We start from the raw sequence: 17,445 nt of genomic DNA on the forward strand, positions 1-17,445 counted from the left end.
AATCCAATCGTAGCCTCATGGAATTTTAAAACAATAAATTTTTTAAAGGCATAAATGAAAAGATGCTTACCAAAGTGTTTATGCAATGGGAATTTGGAACACAGAGTCCAAGTCCTCCATTCTGACATTCATCAATATCTAAGCAGACCTAGCAGTAAACCAAATCCACAAATAATAATGTCAATTTATTGAGATTGAAGACTGAAGAAACAACACCCCAGTTTAAGACTAGTAAAGAGATGTAGCCTCTCCTGAAACTGCTCTCAGAATGTTACAGAGATATCCATCATCTAACTTTCCAAATCCTGAAGAAAACAAAATTTCAACTGGTCTGGTTCACCCAGAAGAATTTACAAAAACCTGTGTTCCCATTCCAGGGCACTTACACAAATATGCAAAAAAAAAAAAAGAAAAAGAAAAAAAAAGTATAATAGGCTTTTTTAATAATTTTCTTCCTAGTTCAAAGCCAGTTTACAGGAATCAACAGAGCCCCCTGAAGTTGATCAGAGATACTTACAAAGATAATGACATTTTTTTCTTGTCTCTATGCCAGTCAAGAGTATTAGATTGTTAACACCCCCATTAAACCTACGCAAACACAATTCAGATCTCTAACTGAAACACTCTGAGCTCTGCCTAACAGCATAAGGCAATTACGGAACGACTGAAAAATAAATACAATGCAATACAGACGCACCGCTAATATAAAACCAGCACCTTGCAATGGAAGTTGTCATGGAGGTGCTACCACTCACCTGCTTATTGCTCTTGGCATAGCTGAGTCCTATCCCTTGCACAGTTTGTCCCGTGTATCCTGGAGGACAGGCCTCACATCGGAAACCTGGAGCAGCGTTCACACATCGCACCCCAGGGAAGCAAGGGTTGTAACGACACTGCAAAAGGAAAACAAACCAACCATGTTTGTGCTTCAGTAACATCCTGGCTCTGGCTGTGTGTACAGACCTCTCACCAAAGGCAATGCTATATGCAACACATGTATGTCCACTGTTCAGAGAGGAAACCCTCTCTGCAGGTATTTCTGACCTCAGTAAGTCTTCAGCTAAATTAAAATAGTATTTGCAGCCTTCCATTACAGCTTGTAGTTGATGTCCTAAACTCTCATCCTGAATCCTTCCTTTAGCTGGACAGATTCAGATCCCTTGGAGGCTGAAAGACTCCTGGAAGGGTCCAGACCACAGTATCAGGAAAGCCACATAACTCCAACCCTTCTAATGTGTTTTGTACACACAGAAGTGCCAGCAGCATTTTCCTTCATTTACATTTGGAAAATCTCATAGCCAGAAGGAATCCAAACATAAGCCAGATATGCAGGGATGTGTCAGTGGCATCCACACATTTCTAGACCGGAGGCCCACAGGCAGTCCTTGGAACTTCTCCCAAAATATCACATACCCACAAAATCACCCTTGGCCTGAAGGCATCATACACTTCATTGCCTTATGCAGTTTTACAAAACAGCTGCGACCAATTTCACTGGGCTTGTGGATGCCAGTTTGGGAAACACACCCTGCATTGCTGCCTTTCTGATATCAACACTAGCTGCTAAGTAATATTTGTAAAAGTACCAAAAACATCAGTGTGCCATCCTGCTTCCCGGGGCTCAAAGACAACAATAAATGAGAAACGTGAGAAAGAAATACTAAAGAGTTTTTTAAAAATGCCTTTTTTTTCTCCTTCCATCACTAACAGAAAAGCATCTGCAAGATGGAGGGAGAACAAACCTGACAGTATTCACCTACAAGAGTCACACAACTTGTAACCAAACACACACACACGGAAGCAAGAAAAGGTAGGTTTAATATCCAAGTGTGTTTGACAGAAAGACTTATTTGTAGTACGTCAATCAGTAATATAAGGAAAACCTCAATCCTAGGACAGACATTTTGTGCCTCCTTCTTCTGCTGTGGATTCTTTATTGTAGGCAGCAGAGGGCACCCAAACTACACAGCACACCGAGCAGAGCTGCAGATCCCAAGATAATGGGCACCAGAATACCAAAGTAATGTCTTCAAACTGGTAATGAATTAGGGAGTATACTGCGGAGATGCTAACAACCTCGGGAAAGATTATGGCAGCTCTTAGTGAGGGATCTTCCAGACTCATCTTTATCAGAATTTGTACAATAACTTCTTTTAAAATGACTATTATTAGGAAGTACAGAAATAGTTCATTCATAAAAGGCTTAAATTTTTTTTAAAAAACCAAACCAACCAGCCAACCAAAAAAACTTTCCTGCATATCAGCTAAGTCAGGAAAACAAGTAATATGACACATCCCCTCTCATTAGACAATTCAAAATTATTGCCGTTTATTGCTTCTTTATTTCTCCCTGTACAAATCTGAGTAAAAATCCTGCTGATTAAGTAGGTATTTGCTGATGAACAAAACTGCTCCTGACAAGGTGGCATTGTAAGGGCAGTGTCCACATAAAGACTTTGTAATAAGCAAGACTGTATTTCTATGACACAAGTTTGGCAAAAACTCCTTGCTGTTTCTAATGTGAAAGCAGGTCTGTCATGTAGAGTGGTGGCAGGAAGATGAAGGTACATGAATCTCCAGTGATTAGAGCCTGACTGCTAACAGACAAACACTGTTATATCAAGACACCATAAACCAGTCTCTGTTTCTTTTTCCACCACTGCTGTAATGGGTAGAGTTGCTCCAATCCTGAAAACGGCAGGGAGGAGATTATTGCCATGCTTTGCCTCAGTCTGAAAATAGCTCAGGAGGTGAAACCCATCCGTACTGGCAGGCTCCACCTAGGCTGGTTTGAGTCTCATACCAGGCCTGTCTATAGCATGAAACATGTACCACAGCTGTCTTGGATTCATCACTTGCATTCACATTTCAGAGCTTCACCTCCATTTTCTGTGCCTTTTGTTGCAGCAGACACAGTTCATGCCACGAAAGGCAAAACAAAGAGACTTTGCCAACGCCTCAGGAAACCGTCACACTCAACTCACTTTCTCTCCTCAGCGTTTTTCACGGGCAGGTGTAAGGGACAATCACATCCTCACCTTATCATCTACAGGAGGGTATAAATCAAAAGAGCAGTTGAAGCACATTTCCTGCTGGCTAGGAAGGAGAAAAAGGGAATTGCTTCTGCTGGTTTACATTATTAAACAGGTACACTGGTAGTACTGTGTCATCCACAAGCACAGTTTATGACCCAATTCAGCTGGTTCCTTGGTCTACTACATCCAGGTGCTTTTCCACAAAAAAGACTAAAGAGTAATGGTAAAAATCATCCCACAGAAAAAATGCAGTAAACCTGTAAAGGGTTTAGTCGTTTCTGTTCCAAGTGGCACATTCCAATTAACACAGGTTTTCTTTTATCATTTAAGATATCGTAAATTTATTAATTCAGTCCTCAATACAAGCAAGCTCTGAATTTCTAACATACAGCACAAGAAAATAACTGGATTTAAGTCAACATTATCGGATTTCAACACAAACACAAAGAAGCAAAAGAAACAATGACAATGATTGTTTACTTTCTTTCATAGACTTTTTAGGTAAGGATGCAAACATCACTCCAGTTTGGGTTGAAGAGATGACTTTGGTCTCTGAGGCAGGTTCAGGAGCACAATTTAAAGAGACAAAGCCCATATTAAAAAAAAAAAAAAAAAAAAAAAAAAAAAAAAAAAAAAAAAAAAAAAAAAAAGGTGCTTCTGTAGCCTATAACAGAAGCTACAGCATCTTCTTGTGGAATAGAAATGACAACATCAAAAGTTTGTTTTGGTTGGGTTTAGGTTCTGGGGTTTTTTTTCCAAACATTAAGCTCCTTTAAGTGACTTCTCAACTCACCAGACTATTTCAAGTTTTCACACACATAACCTCCATGAAGGGGAAGAAACAGCAAAACAGGGATATAAAAGCAAATCAGAAGGTATTAATATTCACTGTGCAAGCAGTCAGTAAATGCTGAATACAGCAAGCATTAGCAACCCATTGATATGCATAAACCAGTCGCTTTTTAGCTCTCCTTTTTAATTCAGTGAAAGTCACTATTTTACCTCATCAATATCTGAGCATGTAACTCCATTTCCCGTGAGTCCTTCAGGGCAAGGCCCACACTGAAATCCCTCTGCTGTCTCCATGCACCTCACTCCCCTGAAGCAGGAATTAACTTCACATTTTGGTTTAGTGCGCCTAGGAAGCTGAGTTGGAAAACTCACAGTGCCTAAACCTTTAAGGCAGAAAGAACAACAGTTTCAGTGGTTGAAAGAAATGTTCACCATGGCTCTCAGCTGGCAAGTATTCTGAAGAAATTCTCAAGACATTTCATGTCCCTGCACTGTGCTGCTGCCAGCTGTGCTGTGGCTGAAAAGACTCCATGCTGGGAATGGCTCAGGAACTTACTGTGTCCCCAGCAAGGGGAAATTGAGGCTGTTCTTTTAGGTCCATCTGCTTCCCCTGGCTACACTATGGGAGTCTTCCTCCTAGGTTAGTCCTAAAACATCTGCTGCTGGCCAGGGAAGGAAACTCTGAAAGCCTGTGACCTCAGACCAAGGGACTCAAGTATAAGAGTACAAATACAGGGCTATTCTCTGGCTAAATTGGCAACACAACCACTTCATAAGAAAAACAATGTTCTGGTTTCATAACAGCATCTCTGACAATATACAAATAAGAAGAACAAAGAAGGAGCAACTGGCAGCTTACAAACACAGCAGGCCCATGCAAGTACACAGGCTTAGGTGCACAGAGACCAGCCAAAGATGAGTCTTTCTGAGACTCTGACAGGCACAGAACCTTGGTACAAGTGCATGTAGGATTTTGACTTTTCCTTTGGCACTTATACATAAAGGTTACTCTGCCTAGAGCTCAACCTGAATTTTGATGAGGCTGACAGACTGGAAGAAGAAATCAACTAAAAGGCCTGATGAGTTTAAGACGTTTTATCTCACACAATAAGGAAGTATAATGGTTTTTATACTGACTGTGCTTGTGTACTGATTGTCAGTTGTGTGTGATACAGGATGGCCATGCAGTGGCATTTGTAAAAGAATGCATTTTTTTCATTTACAGAAAAGATGAAGACCACTTTTTGGGTCTTACTGCTGTTAACTAGTGGCTGCCTATTCAGAATCATTCAAACTTTAGGTGGACTGCATAGGATCTTCCTCAGACTGATAATACCAGCCAGAGCAGAATATGATTCCTTCCTTGTCCTTCTACGAAGATTGTGCAGGACATAGCCGGGAGACAGTGTATCCCTCCACAGGAACATGTGGCACAGCTTTGCGGCAGAGTGAGAACTGACAGTACAGCCCGAGTGGTACTGCTTGGTTTAGTGGCATTTTATCCCCCAGTAGGTGATTGTTTGGTCTGTGGAAGCCTCTTCTCTAACGAAAATCTATTTTAAACTTGTATCCAAATACAAATACAACTAGAACTTTGGACACAGTATTTTTAAAAAAGTACTTTTTAGAAACCACATAAAGCTAACGCAACCAACACTAGTTTTAAAACAACTCTCTATTGCTTCTAGATTTCCAGCAATAACAGGAATACTCACCACATGCTTGGCACTCAGCTATGGTATTTCTCAGAAAAGTTGTTTCTTTGACCTTGAGAATATAGAAAATAAATATTATTTAGGTACAGACAGTTCCAGTTTGCGCCTGGCTGAGAGAAGAACCATTAGTCCCCAAGGTGCCACTCAAACCATCCAACACAGGTAATCGGTCTTATATGAGATGCTCTTGTACTCCATAAAATTAAGGATGTGGTTGATGGATGTACTTAGGTTCAACCTTTAAAGGTCCAAAGGTCCTTGTCTGACCAATGGAATGTGCCACTAGCAACTCCAGTTCTGACAGCCACCAGCAAGTGAAACAAATGCAATTTCAGCTCCATGTAACAGACCCACAACTATCCAATAGTGGGTTAAGATGCCTACTCCCTCACCAGACACTAAATTTTCTGGATCTGAATAAGCAAGCTCCATAAACTCCCACATTCAATGACCCTCCCTTGCAAGCACAGTGTACCAGGACCTATATGGTTAAATTATTATTATAGTTAACCATATATGGTTATTTCTTCTCAATTGTGTCCTGCCTTCAAGGCAATAACTCTACACAGGAGTTTACTGCTTACTTAAAGTCTGTGCCGACTCTGTCAAATGGGCAAAATTGGGATATTTCACACCAAAGCCTCTATACAGTACCTGTTGTCTAAGAAGGTCTTTCACATCGCCCAGTATTTGGTTCATCTGCATCATTTGACTCATCAGCTGCCTATTAAAATCACCTGCAGGGAAAGAGCAATGCAAAAGAGTGCACAACATAACTTTTCTTCATTTGTCATGGTAATTTCTGATGAAGAACCATGGAGGGCAGACCCTGCTGTTATGCAAGCCCTGTAGAAATCATGAGAGCAAACACAGTATTTATCTCAAATTTTACAGTGTGATTTTCCTGAACTCAAGGCTTTTCTGGACTGAACTCCTCATATAGCAGAGAAATGGGCAAAGCAAAAAGCTCTCCACAGAGAGAAAAATAAGATCATGATTATTCTACCATTATTCCAAAGTTAAGGCTCTTCTAGGCAACTAACATCACCAGTGCTACTGGTTCCTCCCAGGCCTGAGACCAGCAACCCTAAGTAAAACCTCAGGATTTCAGAACTGGGTATTTGTGGTAACCTGTTTGGGGCAGGAGGGCAAGGTAAGGCCATGAAGCATATATGCATGCAATGGGAAGACACCCTGTGTAAGTGCATTCCATGTCACAGAATCAGAATTATAGAATCATCAATGTTGGAAGAGACCTTTAAGATCATGCAGTCTAACCATCCACCCAACACTACCACTGTGACCCCTAAACCACTAAACCATCACCTTGGCACCAGATCCAGACACCACCTGAATACCTCCAGGTAATTCCACCATCTCCCTGGGAAACCTATTCTAATGCCCTGACCACTCTAATTATGAAAAAATATTTCTAATACTTAAGCTGAATCTCCCATCTCAGTTTAAGGCCATTTCCTGTTGTCCTCCTACTGCAGGCATGGCAGAGGAGACCAGTGCCCACCTGGCCATACCCTCCTTTCAGGTGGTTGTAGAAAGCAATGAAGTCCCACTGAGCCTGCTCTTCTTGAGACTGAACAAACCCAGCTCTCTTGGCTGTTCCTCATATGATATATTTTCTAGTCCTTTCACCAGCCTTGTTGCCCTTCACTGGACACACTCCAGCACACGGATCTCGTTTTTAAAGTGAGGGGCCCAAAACTGAACAAGGATTTGAGGTGTGGCCTTGGTGCAGTTCACCAATCCTGAGTACAGGTGCTTGCTTACTTTCCTGGTCCTGCTGGTACAGCACAGTAACCACAACTGATTCACACATATTCTTCAAAGTGCAGTTACCCAGCTTTCTGAGCAAGCTCACTGAAGCTCTGAGAAGACATCAACAGTGCCTGCTCTGACAAAACAGTGTTTTTGGTAACAGCAATGGTCACCTGGCTTTTCTTCTCAAAGGCAGCTCATCACACTGTACACAAGTTTCATGGCTGCATTTGCTTCTGACAGGTGCAGACTTCGTATGGACTCACAAAACATCTACTCAACACACTATGAACTCACACCAAAAGTCAGTACTCAATACTGAGTAAAAAATTAAAGACCTCTAAGACAAGACCAAAAGTTGCATCTGTAATGAGCCATAGGGAAGACCAGATCAAATCCAAGATCTTCACAGGAGACTTTAAACTCTTGAATGAAACACTGGTTTTGAGCCAGTAAGAGAGAAGAAGCAGAGAGCGTTTAGCACAGTAGTTTATGGTTGCTTCTGCTTGCAGCTTACTTCTGAATTTGTACCTCTCAAGAAGAAGATATTTGTTTACTTCTCTTAGTCTGTATCTAAAAACAAACTTCACAAATATATGCTCTTCCACAGTCTAGGCAGGCAGGATATTTTGATATTATGCCTGATAGCTTCAGGGAGGTTTATTCACATGTTATTTTTGTGAGTACTGAAAGCTTATATGAAAAATGCTTCCCTTAATGTTTACCTCATTGTTTTGTACTTCAAAGGATGTCTAACTGTTTCCAAACATTCTAGTGGGAACCATCCAACTCCTTATATACTATGGTTTCTTCACTTCATATTTTCTCATGAAAACACCGAAAAAGTTTAGAGTCAGGAATCACCTGTTCCAGAGCCTGCCTCTGTTCTACTCCTAACCTTGCCATATTTTTATTTGGGTGACAACAACAGGACATAGTATCATGGGTATTTTGGAACCTGGCACACAGGCTGTCAGGCCAGATGTTGGGGTCTGTTCTTGTTTTATTTTTAAAACACAGACTTATTTAGGCATTATTGATTGAAATCTGCAAAAAATTCTCAAGACTTCAGATGGTGTTTGCTGGCTAGCATCTAAATCAAAACCAGATCTGTTCTGTAGTTCAGTTTTGCAGACTGCTGAACTAAAGGTGGACTAAACAGGTTAAACTGCCGTAAATGACGTGTCCTGTGTGCAAATTTAGACAGCAGAGCAGAAATAGCTGAATACACCTGTTTGTTTGTGGGGGTTTTTTTTCCCTCATCCATTAAAAGTAATTCCAACAGCAGGCAGAATAACAAGTGCTTAGGGATGAGTACTCACAAAGGCCTTCAAGGAAACTGTCAGTCCACAATATAGTGGATCCAGGAGAAAGCAGGTAAGCAAAAGGTACCAGCCTGAAGCTATACAGTTATTTGTCCCTTCTATATAGCTCTCATCCATACTCATAATATCTAATAAGGCAACTTCTCAGTTCAGCTGCTCCATAGCTCTATATTCTTGAGGCATTAACAGTAAGATTAACAGAACGGCCTTGACAGTAATAACTAAGTTCAGAGACTGCTCTGAAGTATTGCTGACCAACAGGGAACTGAAGGCCCCATCTTTCTCTTGCCAGGATGTTGCAGTATAGAATCATAGAATTTTGGATTGAAAAAGAGCTTTGAAGATCACCTAGTCCAACCTCCTTGCCATGGCAGGGACACGTTTCATTGGACCAAAATGCTCAAAATTTCTTCTACCCTGGCCTTCAACATTTCCTGATGGGGCATCCATAGCTCCTCTAGGCAACCTGTTCAAATACAGGGCCCTGGATTCCAAGCAGGCAACCAGTTTCATTACACAGCCAATTGGCCCAGGCGTGCACAAACACCAGCCACAGTGAAACATCTCATAGCTATTGCTTCCACCACTCCTGGGAAAAACAGCTCTCTGGCTCAAGCAGCACACTTGCTTCTGTCTGCGTCATTCCAATCCTGAATTGTCAGTCAAAGAGAATGATACCCAAAGAATCACAGAATAGCCTGAGTTGGAAGGGACTCATAAAGATTATTGGGTCAAATCCTGGCCCCATATGGGACAATCCCAAGAATCACACCATGCCCATGAGAACACTGTCCAGCTTCTCGAACTCCGGAATATTGTGGTTTCTTGTCCAGAGAGTGAATCATGATCATAGAATAGATGATGGCTGACAAGAAAAAGCATTTCTGAACAGCCTATAATCTTTCACCAAATAAGCTGTACATACAAGTTGCATGTGGAATTAAGAAGAGGCAGGTTCCAAGTAAAAAGAGTGAAATATTCCTCAGATGTGTTATAGATTTCTTGCCAGGAGACATTCTTCACCATACATTCAAAAGTGACTGCACAGATTCATGGACAAACACGTATGTTGAGTACAAACCACAAAGACATCACTTCTCAGTCAAGATCTCTGAATATCATGAACTGGAGAACAGTGAAGCATCCAGAGAAAGCCACACCAAGACTCCATTCCATTATGCTCTTGTCTGTAGGTCTATATTACATACTGTCTCTAACAGCAACTTGGTTAAAAGAACATTTGCACATTTGCACTCTGGTGCAACATAGCTATTTTTAAAATACTTTGTCAGGTTCAGGTACTCTACATGAACTAGACAACCTCCAAAGATCCCCTGTGACTGGAATGATCTTGTGATGATCATCACATGCAGAGGACCAATCTCATCTACCAACCCAGTGCACCCTGAATTCTCTTTTCCAACCCAAACACAAAAATCCAAATAAACATCTTCAGTGCATGTCTGATCATCATAATCTCATCCCACTGCTTAGGCGTCTCAGCCTCACAGACTGAACATGGAGGGAATGCTGCTGCCAAAGCAATGAGAAACAACACAGTCAAAGCCACGTAGTTATTCAGGTCTAAAGCATGCCCAATTATTAATTAATTATTATTAATTTCCAATTAATAAGAAAGCATATGTTTTTACCAAGATATTAGGTCTCACCCCTCTATATAGCTGAGCATTTTCATTCCAGCTTTTCCTGGCAGTAGGCAAATTGTTATCTGATATATTATTGTCATAGAAGGGCATCATGAAGCAGAGACAAAGTTCAAGGCAGAGAAATTAAAATTTCTGTTGGAACGCCCACTTTTTTTCGGTGGATTTGACTATGTAGACTTTGAATGTATTTATGTGAGTAGTTTATTATTATTATTATTATTATTATTATTATTGATACTAATTCTACTTGAAAGTTAAAAGCAACTCAATTTGAGAGTCTAGGCCAGGTGGAGGCAGCCACAAAGAGATACTATCTGTCTGTATATTACCATTTGCATTATTGATTAGTAAGCAAAAAGTTACAGATGAGAAAGTTGCAAGTTTGTAATTTGGAAACTTGCCGTAAGAGAGCTGCCAGTTTTTGCAGAAGCAAACACTGAATTACGCTTCAGTTCTATGTTCAAACACCTGTTGATTTAGTCTCAAACAGAGAGCTTTGAGGATAAAACTCTTTTTTAATCTAAGTGTATATATGTTAAGAAGCAAGGAAATATAAGTATCTGGAACTAAGGATTTACATAGCTCAAAGGTAGACCAGATTTTGTTAGCACTCCTCACCACTGATGCCTACATTAACATGACATACCCAGGATGCTGTCATAAAATGTCTGCATCTTGTCTCTGTACCTATCAAAACTAGCAATGCTGGAGGGTTGGGTTTGGCAGGGGGGACAGGAAAGGGTGCAAGAGAGAGAACATATTACAGATTCTATTTCAAACCTTGAACTGAGTTTCCTTCTCATGGCTGTCATATATTAATAGACTGCATGCACAGTGTGAACCCATTCTTCTCCCTCACACCCTCAGCAGAAAGGCAGAGGACAGGGACTAGAATTACTACAGATGGGACAGTCTAGCACAGGTTTTCTGCATCCAGAGGTTGGGAAACACCCTCATCTAACACAGGGGATTGCATTAAGCCCATGAGGCTCTGCAGGGATCTCAGTACCCTCAGCTCCTTCCCTTCCTCCCTCTTCCCAGCTCAGTCTCCACAATGCTCAGCACAGGCAGAAAAGGAAGTGTTTTTAAATCAATGTCCCCTTCAGCAGGTGACAAAAGCCTTGGTTAAATTGTGGCAGGACTAGTGGCTACTCTGCAATGGCTTTTCCCACATAGACATACAGGCTCTGTAGCCACAGCACAAACATTTTCTTCAGTCTCTCCTGTGAGCTTCATCACACCTTGCTCCTTCTTGGTGACAGTCCAGTGCTCAACAAGAGATGAATACTGTCTGTGCAGATAAGTGCATGGGTAGATATTGGTACTCCATCTTCCTTTCATACAGACTGTAGCAATGTACCCCACTTAGTACTACCTTCCATGTGCAATTGTTTGCAATTTGAATACTTACAGTATTATTAAGCTGACACAAACAGATCATCATCACAAAAATTTCCTTCCAAATTAGGCTATAAAACCTCTTTCAATCATTACAGATTTGTCTTTCACTAAAATAACCATTCATTGCTTTATCACCAACAACAGTTTTCTCTCCAAACGGAGCTATTTATAAAACATTTACAGGAAAATGTCATAGCTATAATTTAATCAAGTAATTGTTATTAGTTGACTATAGTCTTCTTCACACTTTCAGTATTCACCACATTAGCTTCCTTACAGTGGTATCATTAGGAATAATTTTAACTCTCAGTTGCAGGCCTTACCAGTGTACTGAGGTACAGGCTCAATTTGTTGAAGAAAACAATCCTGCAGGTTTCCCACTTCGGCAAGGGTTCCTCCAGCTACCAGCTTGAGCTCATCTAGTGTATCCTGGGCTCACAAGAAAAACAGACCTCACAATTCTAGTACAACAATGGGAAAAATATGAAATATCAGACAAAGTAAATTGATTTTTTTTAAGAGAGGGAGTCCATGTCCTATGCATGCAGGGGTCCTACACCATTCCCCTCAGGACCATCCGTCATCATTTGAACTGTACAAAATCTTTAATCCCTGCCTTGAAGATTTTCCCATAGCTGTTGTTTTATTTCAAACTTTGTTTTTTACTGTTCCAATTCATATGATCTCACATACTTAGAAGTTCACATATTTCAGTGGCATATGATTTTTTTTAAGTGCACCCAAAGCAGTCTTTTTTTCTCTCCTCTCAAACAGGTACATATATGCCAGGAATATGGGCATCTCAGTCACTGTCCATAAAAACAGGCCCACTTTCAAGACTGCAATGAAACAAAGTAGGTGGGCAACCTTGGGGGCAGAATGCCCTTGCACCTTCTAATAAGTATTTTTGATTAATGATGATGGGAGATGCTGTGGAAGACACTGTTTATCTCAGACTGCTGATAGGGAGATGACAGGAAGCTTTATCAACTCCTGGTTGGCAGATAGAGTAAGAAAAGCTATTGAAGTCAAACAGATGTGGGTTTCACTCTGGGACCAAAAGAGTCCCCCCTTTGTTTTGTCTTTTTTAGTCTCCTGGCATATCATGAAGAGGAAAGCCACATACACAGACAAGCATTGCTCATACAGAACAACTGTAAGACGCTAGTGAAAAGCTGCCCTTACTGCATTAGCTTAGTTCTTACAGAAAGTCCAGTCCCCAAAAAACTAGATTGAAGTGAAGGAGGCAGTAGTTTTTTTCATTTTATTTAAAAAGCTATATTTTGTATTTAAAACAAATAACATACTTACTATAGGGTTCATGTGAGCTAAGATTTCACCTGCTCCTTAGGGAGCTTCTATTTACATATATTTCACAACTTATTATTAAAGTATTACTGTACAGAGCTTGGCTGCTGTGAGGACTGAGGTTTGAATTCAGTGATCCAGACGTTCACTGGTGATCTCTCTAAGTCCTCAGCCTGTTCCCAGTTTCCATGCTCACCTGTGGCTTCTCCTGGAGAGTGCGCAACTCAGCTGCCACCACCTTCTGAGATAGTGCTGAAAATGGTTTTGGCAAGTCCTCAATGGCACCTACTTGCAGGCAGTCCAGATACAACTCTATTGTGCTCAATCCCTGCTGCAGGCCACTCAGCCACAAGATGACAGCGTGGGGCTTCCCATCAGCCAGCTGGATGTTGCTGAAGATCACGGAATTCAGCCTTCCATCGCTCTTCAGATAGCGCAGCACCGCTAGGACAAAACACACAGAAGGACTATCAGAGGGTAGCAGATAGCCCAAGGCTGATCAAGGAACATCCTGTGGAAATCTGCAATTGCTCTGGTATCTTTCCACATGTCTGCTTTTGTAAACGCATCCCATCTGCAGACACAATGGTAATAATAAATGTTACATTGACTCTCAAAGCAGCACTAGCAGGACACTCGCGTGACCCCCTATTTTGTAAAGGTCTGATGCCTATGTCGAGTTTTCCTCTGCATTGTCCAGGCCTCTCTAAATGGCTTAACCAAAGTCATTTTACAGGCCATAATGTGCTTAAAGGCAAGTGGTGAAGTTACAGGGCGTAGCAGGCAGCCTGCAGTCAGCACTTGGGCAGGTACATATCTGATAGACCCAGAAATACTCTGTAGCAGAAGTGTACAACTAGAAAATCAATTTCAGTGATGCATACAGCATACAGTGGAGCTGTCTAAGAGGGTATTCAAATGCATAATTATAAACCAAAGGAAGCATGTTTCCAAACCAGTAACCTGCAATTATCTGTAACAAACATTCAGTAAAACCAAGGTATAATGCAGAAAAGGCATAGTTCACTCCTAGAGATGACTAAACCTTCTCTCAGCTCTGTCTCACTCATTAGTGAGTGACCTACCTGATAAAAATCCTCATTTCATTAAGTAAAATGCATCCAAAAAACCACAACAGTAGACAAATACACTTCAAATAAATATCTGCTAATAATATGAAAAAAAAGTCTCCTTCTCAAGGAAATTGGATCAGTAAGCGAGAATCTGTGAGCCAGATCTCTAAGATCAGCTAGCTCATTCTCTTCATAAAATCTGTCCCTGACTCTCCAACTGCATATCTGCAGAAGCAATGAGCTGAATGCATCTGGGCAGGGTTTAACTACCCTGCAATTTCAGACAGACCTTGTTTCGAGATCTCACTGATCACCAGCCAACAGTCACTTACTTCCTGATCGTAACGGTTATGTGCATGAGGAATCAAGCTGCACAGACACCTGGCATCTAAATATTTACATGCTGCCTCTTGCTAAAGTCTGAAATTCATAGATGGGTGCTACAGTTGCATCAAGTGAGAGCTCACAAATGATCACTAAGTCAACCAAAAATTGTGGATATAGTGGAGGTAAAAGCTCTTACTAGCTTTGGACCTAATAACAGCTACCTACTGAAACCATCCATTTCTATTCATTTAACAAACTACCTTCCCATCTTTCCATAACACACTCATATAATTGCTTTGATGCTATGATACCTGTTTGTTGGTGACCTCCCAACTTAACTGCACACATGCTCCCTAAAATTTTTCTAATTCCTCAGTCTAATGATTAAAAAACCACCCAGATTTATACCAGCATGAATGGGCCAGGGTATGTCTCCGTCTTTGAACTCTACACTAGTGCTAGAGCCTCAGCAGCTGTGATCAATATCAGGAATGTTTTCACTACTGTCTATGTCAAAACACTGCCAAAGCTGAGATTTCCACAAAGGTGCATGAGGTCACCAGTGACTCGCTAAAAGGTAGCATTCCTCGGCAAACTCAAAGACACAGCAAGATAGAGTACATTGCAGGCATTTTATTTTTGTGAATATTATGAACGCCTGGTCATACGAAAGCAAGGTCTTTGGATCTGGGCCCTGCATTCAGAGTGACCAAACACAACAGTAGCCTAGAGAAAGAAACAGAAGATGGAGGCAGGGCCCAGAACACACCCTGCCAGAATAGTTTCAGGACAAGGAGCAATCAGGCTTGGAAGGAGGATCAAGTATTCTTTCCTCAGCCAAAGCCAAATATTCATCTGGTAAACTAGAGTAGGCCTTTGAAGAGAGATTTTCTTGGATCACAATCTCCACCTCCAAGATTTAACTCATCCAAGCCCCTGCAGTAGGTTTGCTGCTTGAATATTTTACAGATATTCATTAGAGTGTCACATAAACTGCTTAAGAAAGAAATTTTCAATTAAAATAGGAGCTGCTTCACAGTATTGTTTAACTGCAATACTTCTATGCACTAACTACTGTTTGGTCCATAAAGGAATAATTTTAAAAGGATAAGAAATCCATGGACGCTATTTGTCTCTGAAAGGCACAATTGTCTATCGTAAGTTTAGCTGTTAACTCAGTAATTTAGACCTGTGCTTTTAAAAACATTTAGGTGTTATAAACATGTTGCTATCAGTTATACCACAATAAAAACAGAATGTGAGGCAACCACTGGGAGCAAAACTCCTAAATGTGACATTTTAAAGTATAAGTAAGGCCTGCTTTGAGCTCCTTAGATCAGATTTGGGTGCATAACTAGAAATACCATGCAGAGAAAGTACTATTCATTCTTTCAAAACCACAGATATTAAGACCCTGCCTTTTACTGAGACGCCAACATTGGTTCACCACTTAAGCAATGGTGTTCAATCTTGAGAGGATCATACACAACTCACACACCCTATACTTGCAGCTGACATGGCAATCTCCTGGATGCAGTTTAACTTACTGCATGAAGTAGCCATATGGGATCCCTAAGACTTCCAGAGAAATCACATGTGAAAACACTGTTTACCACTTGCTTACTGCCATACACCTTGAACAAGGTGCTCTAAAGTAATAAGGAGGCAAAGAGATCCAATGAACAGTCTTGATGCAAAAAGCTTCCCTCTCTTTGGCCAATCCTTTACATCAGTCCAAGGTCAATCCTTTACAACAGACACGGTACAAATGTACCCCACCTACTCAACACTGGTCACCAATAGGACAAGTTGCTTTGTGCTGCCTATACATACGCCACTATTGTGTTTCTCCTGTCACACAGATGCTTCTCAAACACCAACCTAGTGAAGGACAAAACCAAAAGAAACCATGTAACCTTCCACCAGAAACACTTTGACAGATTGAAGAGACTGTCAGTAACCACCAGACAAGCAGGTATTTCTGAAAATCAGTTTGATATTTCCAAACTTGCATGTATATAGGCACATTTGTGTGTACACATGTGTGTTCCTATACATATCTACAACATTTACACATATAATCGTGCATGTGTGAGAGGGAGAGCGAGTATGTGTAATCTATCATTTATTTAGCAATTAAGTAAGTCAGTGTTAGGAATTGTATGACACTTTTGATGAGGCCGTGAAACCACGTATTACTCATTCCCAAAACACACAGAGCTCTTACTCCCTTACCTCAGAAGGATTTTGGCAGACCTGATAAAACTACCAATTTTTATCTAATTCATTCCCCTACAATGTTAATGAAAAGGTGTGCTTTCCTTCTTTTGCAGCATATTGAATACTTTCCCTGTGTATTAACTCACTGGAATTTCAAAGTATATTCAATTTAGCTAATTACTCAGTAGCAAATTACTATAGCAGTCGTGAAGTCAATGTAGCAACAATAATGTACATAAATCAACAATTTTTTACAGAACCTTAAAATTCTAGTATATACTAAATCTGGTTTACAGATTGTTGGGGGTTAGGTTTGTTCCTTCTTTCTCTAAAGAATTTTTTCCCCACAAGTTACCAAGGAGACCAAGTGTTGGATACTTGAGAGTACTTAACCGAAACAAAGAGGTGGACAAAAGGTGGAAGGGGGAGATAATGCAGGTAAAAGACAAAGCTTGAGGCAGCTTCGTGCTTTTCTTTTTCTGGCGTTCGGGAGACGCGTGTCTGCCGCTCCTCGAGGAGCTCAGCCGCCGCAAAGCACGCCGAGCGGAGAACGGCTGTTGCTGGCTGGAAGAGTTTCACTGTGGCCAAAGGGATCCAGTCCTGAGAAATCTACTATCACTGGGTCGGCCTGAATCCGGAGTTTTCCCGGCCACCCGCGGGGAGCTGGTCCAGGCTCTGCCTCGCCATAAGCTTCTTCGGCGCTGCTCCTCTTGCTACAGTGTGACCCTGCACCCCCTGCGCTGCCGGGACATCCCGCCCCTGCCTGCCGGGACACCCTGCCATCCCAGCTACCAGCCCGGGACTTTTCC

The 17,445-nt window shown here is 41.2% G+C and overlaps 1 protein-coding gene across 2 annotated transcripts in view; it reads right to left on the bottom strand.

Moving 5' to 3' along the window:
- The window catches only part of THBS4 (thrombospondin 4), a 45,836-nt gene that overhangs the window by 17,079 nt on the left and 11,312 nt on the right, over positions 1–17,445 (bottom strand). For both annotated transcript variants that reach the window (XM_066181239.1, XM_066181238.1), the window contains 7 exons: positions 13,213–13,460; positions 12,032–12,137; positions 6,197–6,279; positions 5,543–5,594; positions 4,038–4,210; positions 756–893; positions 71–148 (listed from right to left, as the gene is read on the bottom strand). In XM_066181239.1, the coding sequence (XP_066037336.1) occupies positions 71–148; positions 756–893; positions 4,038–4,210; positions 5,543–5,594; positions 6,197–6,279; positions 12,032–12,137; positions 13,213–13,460 (878 nt within the window). The remainder of the gene's footprint in view (positions 1–70; positions 149–755; positions 894–4,037; positions 4,211–5,542; positions 5,595–6,196; positions 6,280–12,031; positions 12,138–13,212; positions 13,461–17,445) is intronic.

This window comes from Chamaea fasciata, unplaced genomic scaffold (genome assembly GCF_029207755.1).
Source record: "Chamaea fasciata isolate MVZ Bird 193981 ecotype frontalis unplaced genomic scaffold, bChaFas1.0.hap1 SCAF_4, whole genome shotgun sequence".
Lineage (NCBI taxonomy): Eukaryota > Metazoa > Chordata > Aves > Passeriformes > Sylviidae > Chamaea > Chamaea fasciata.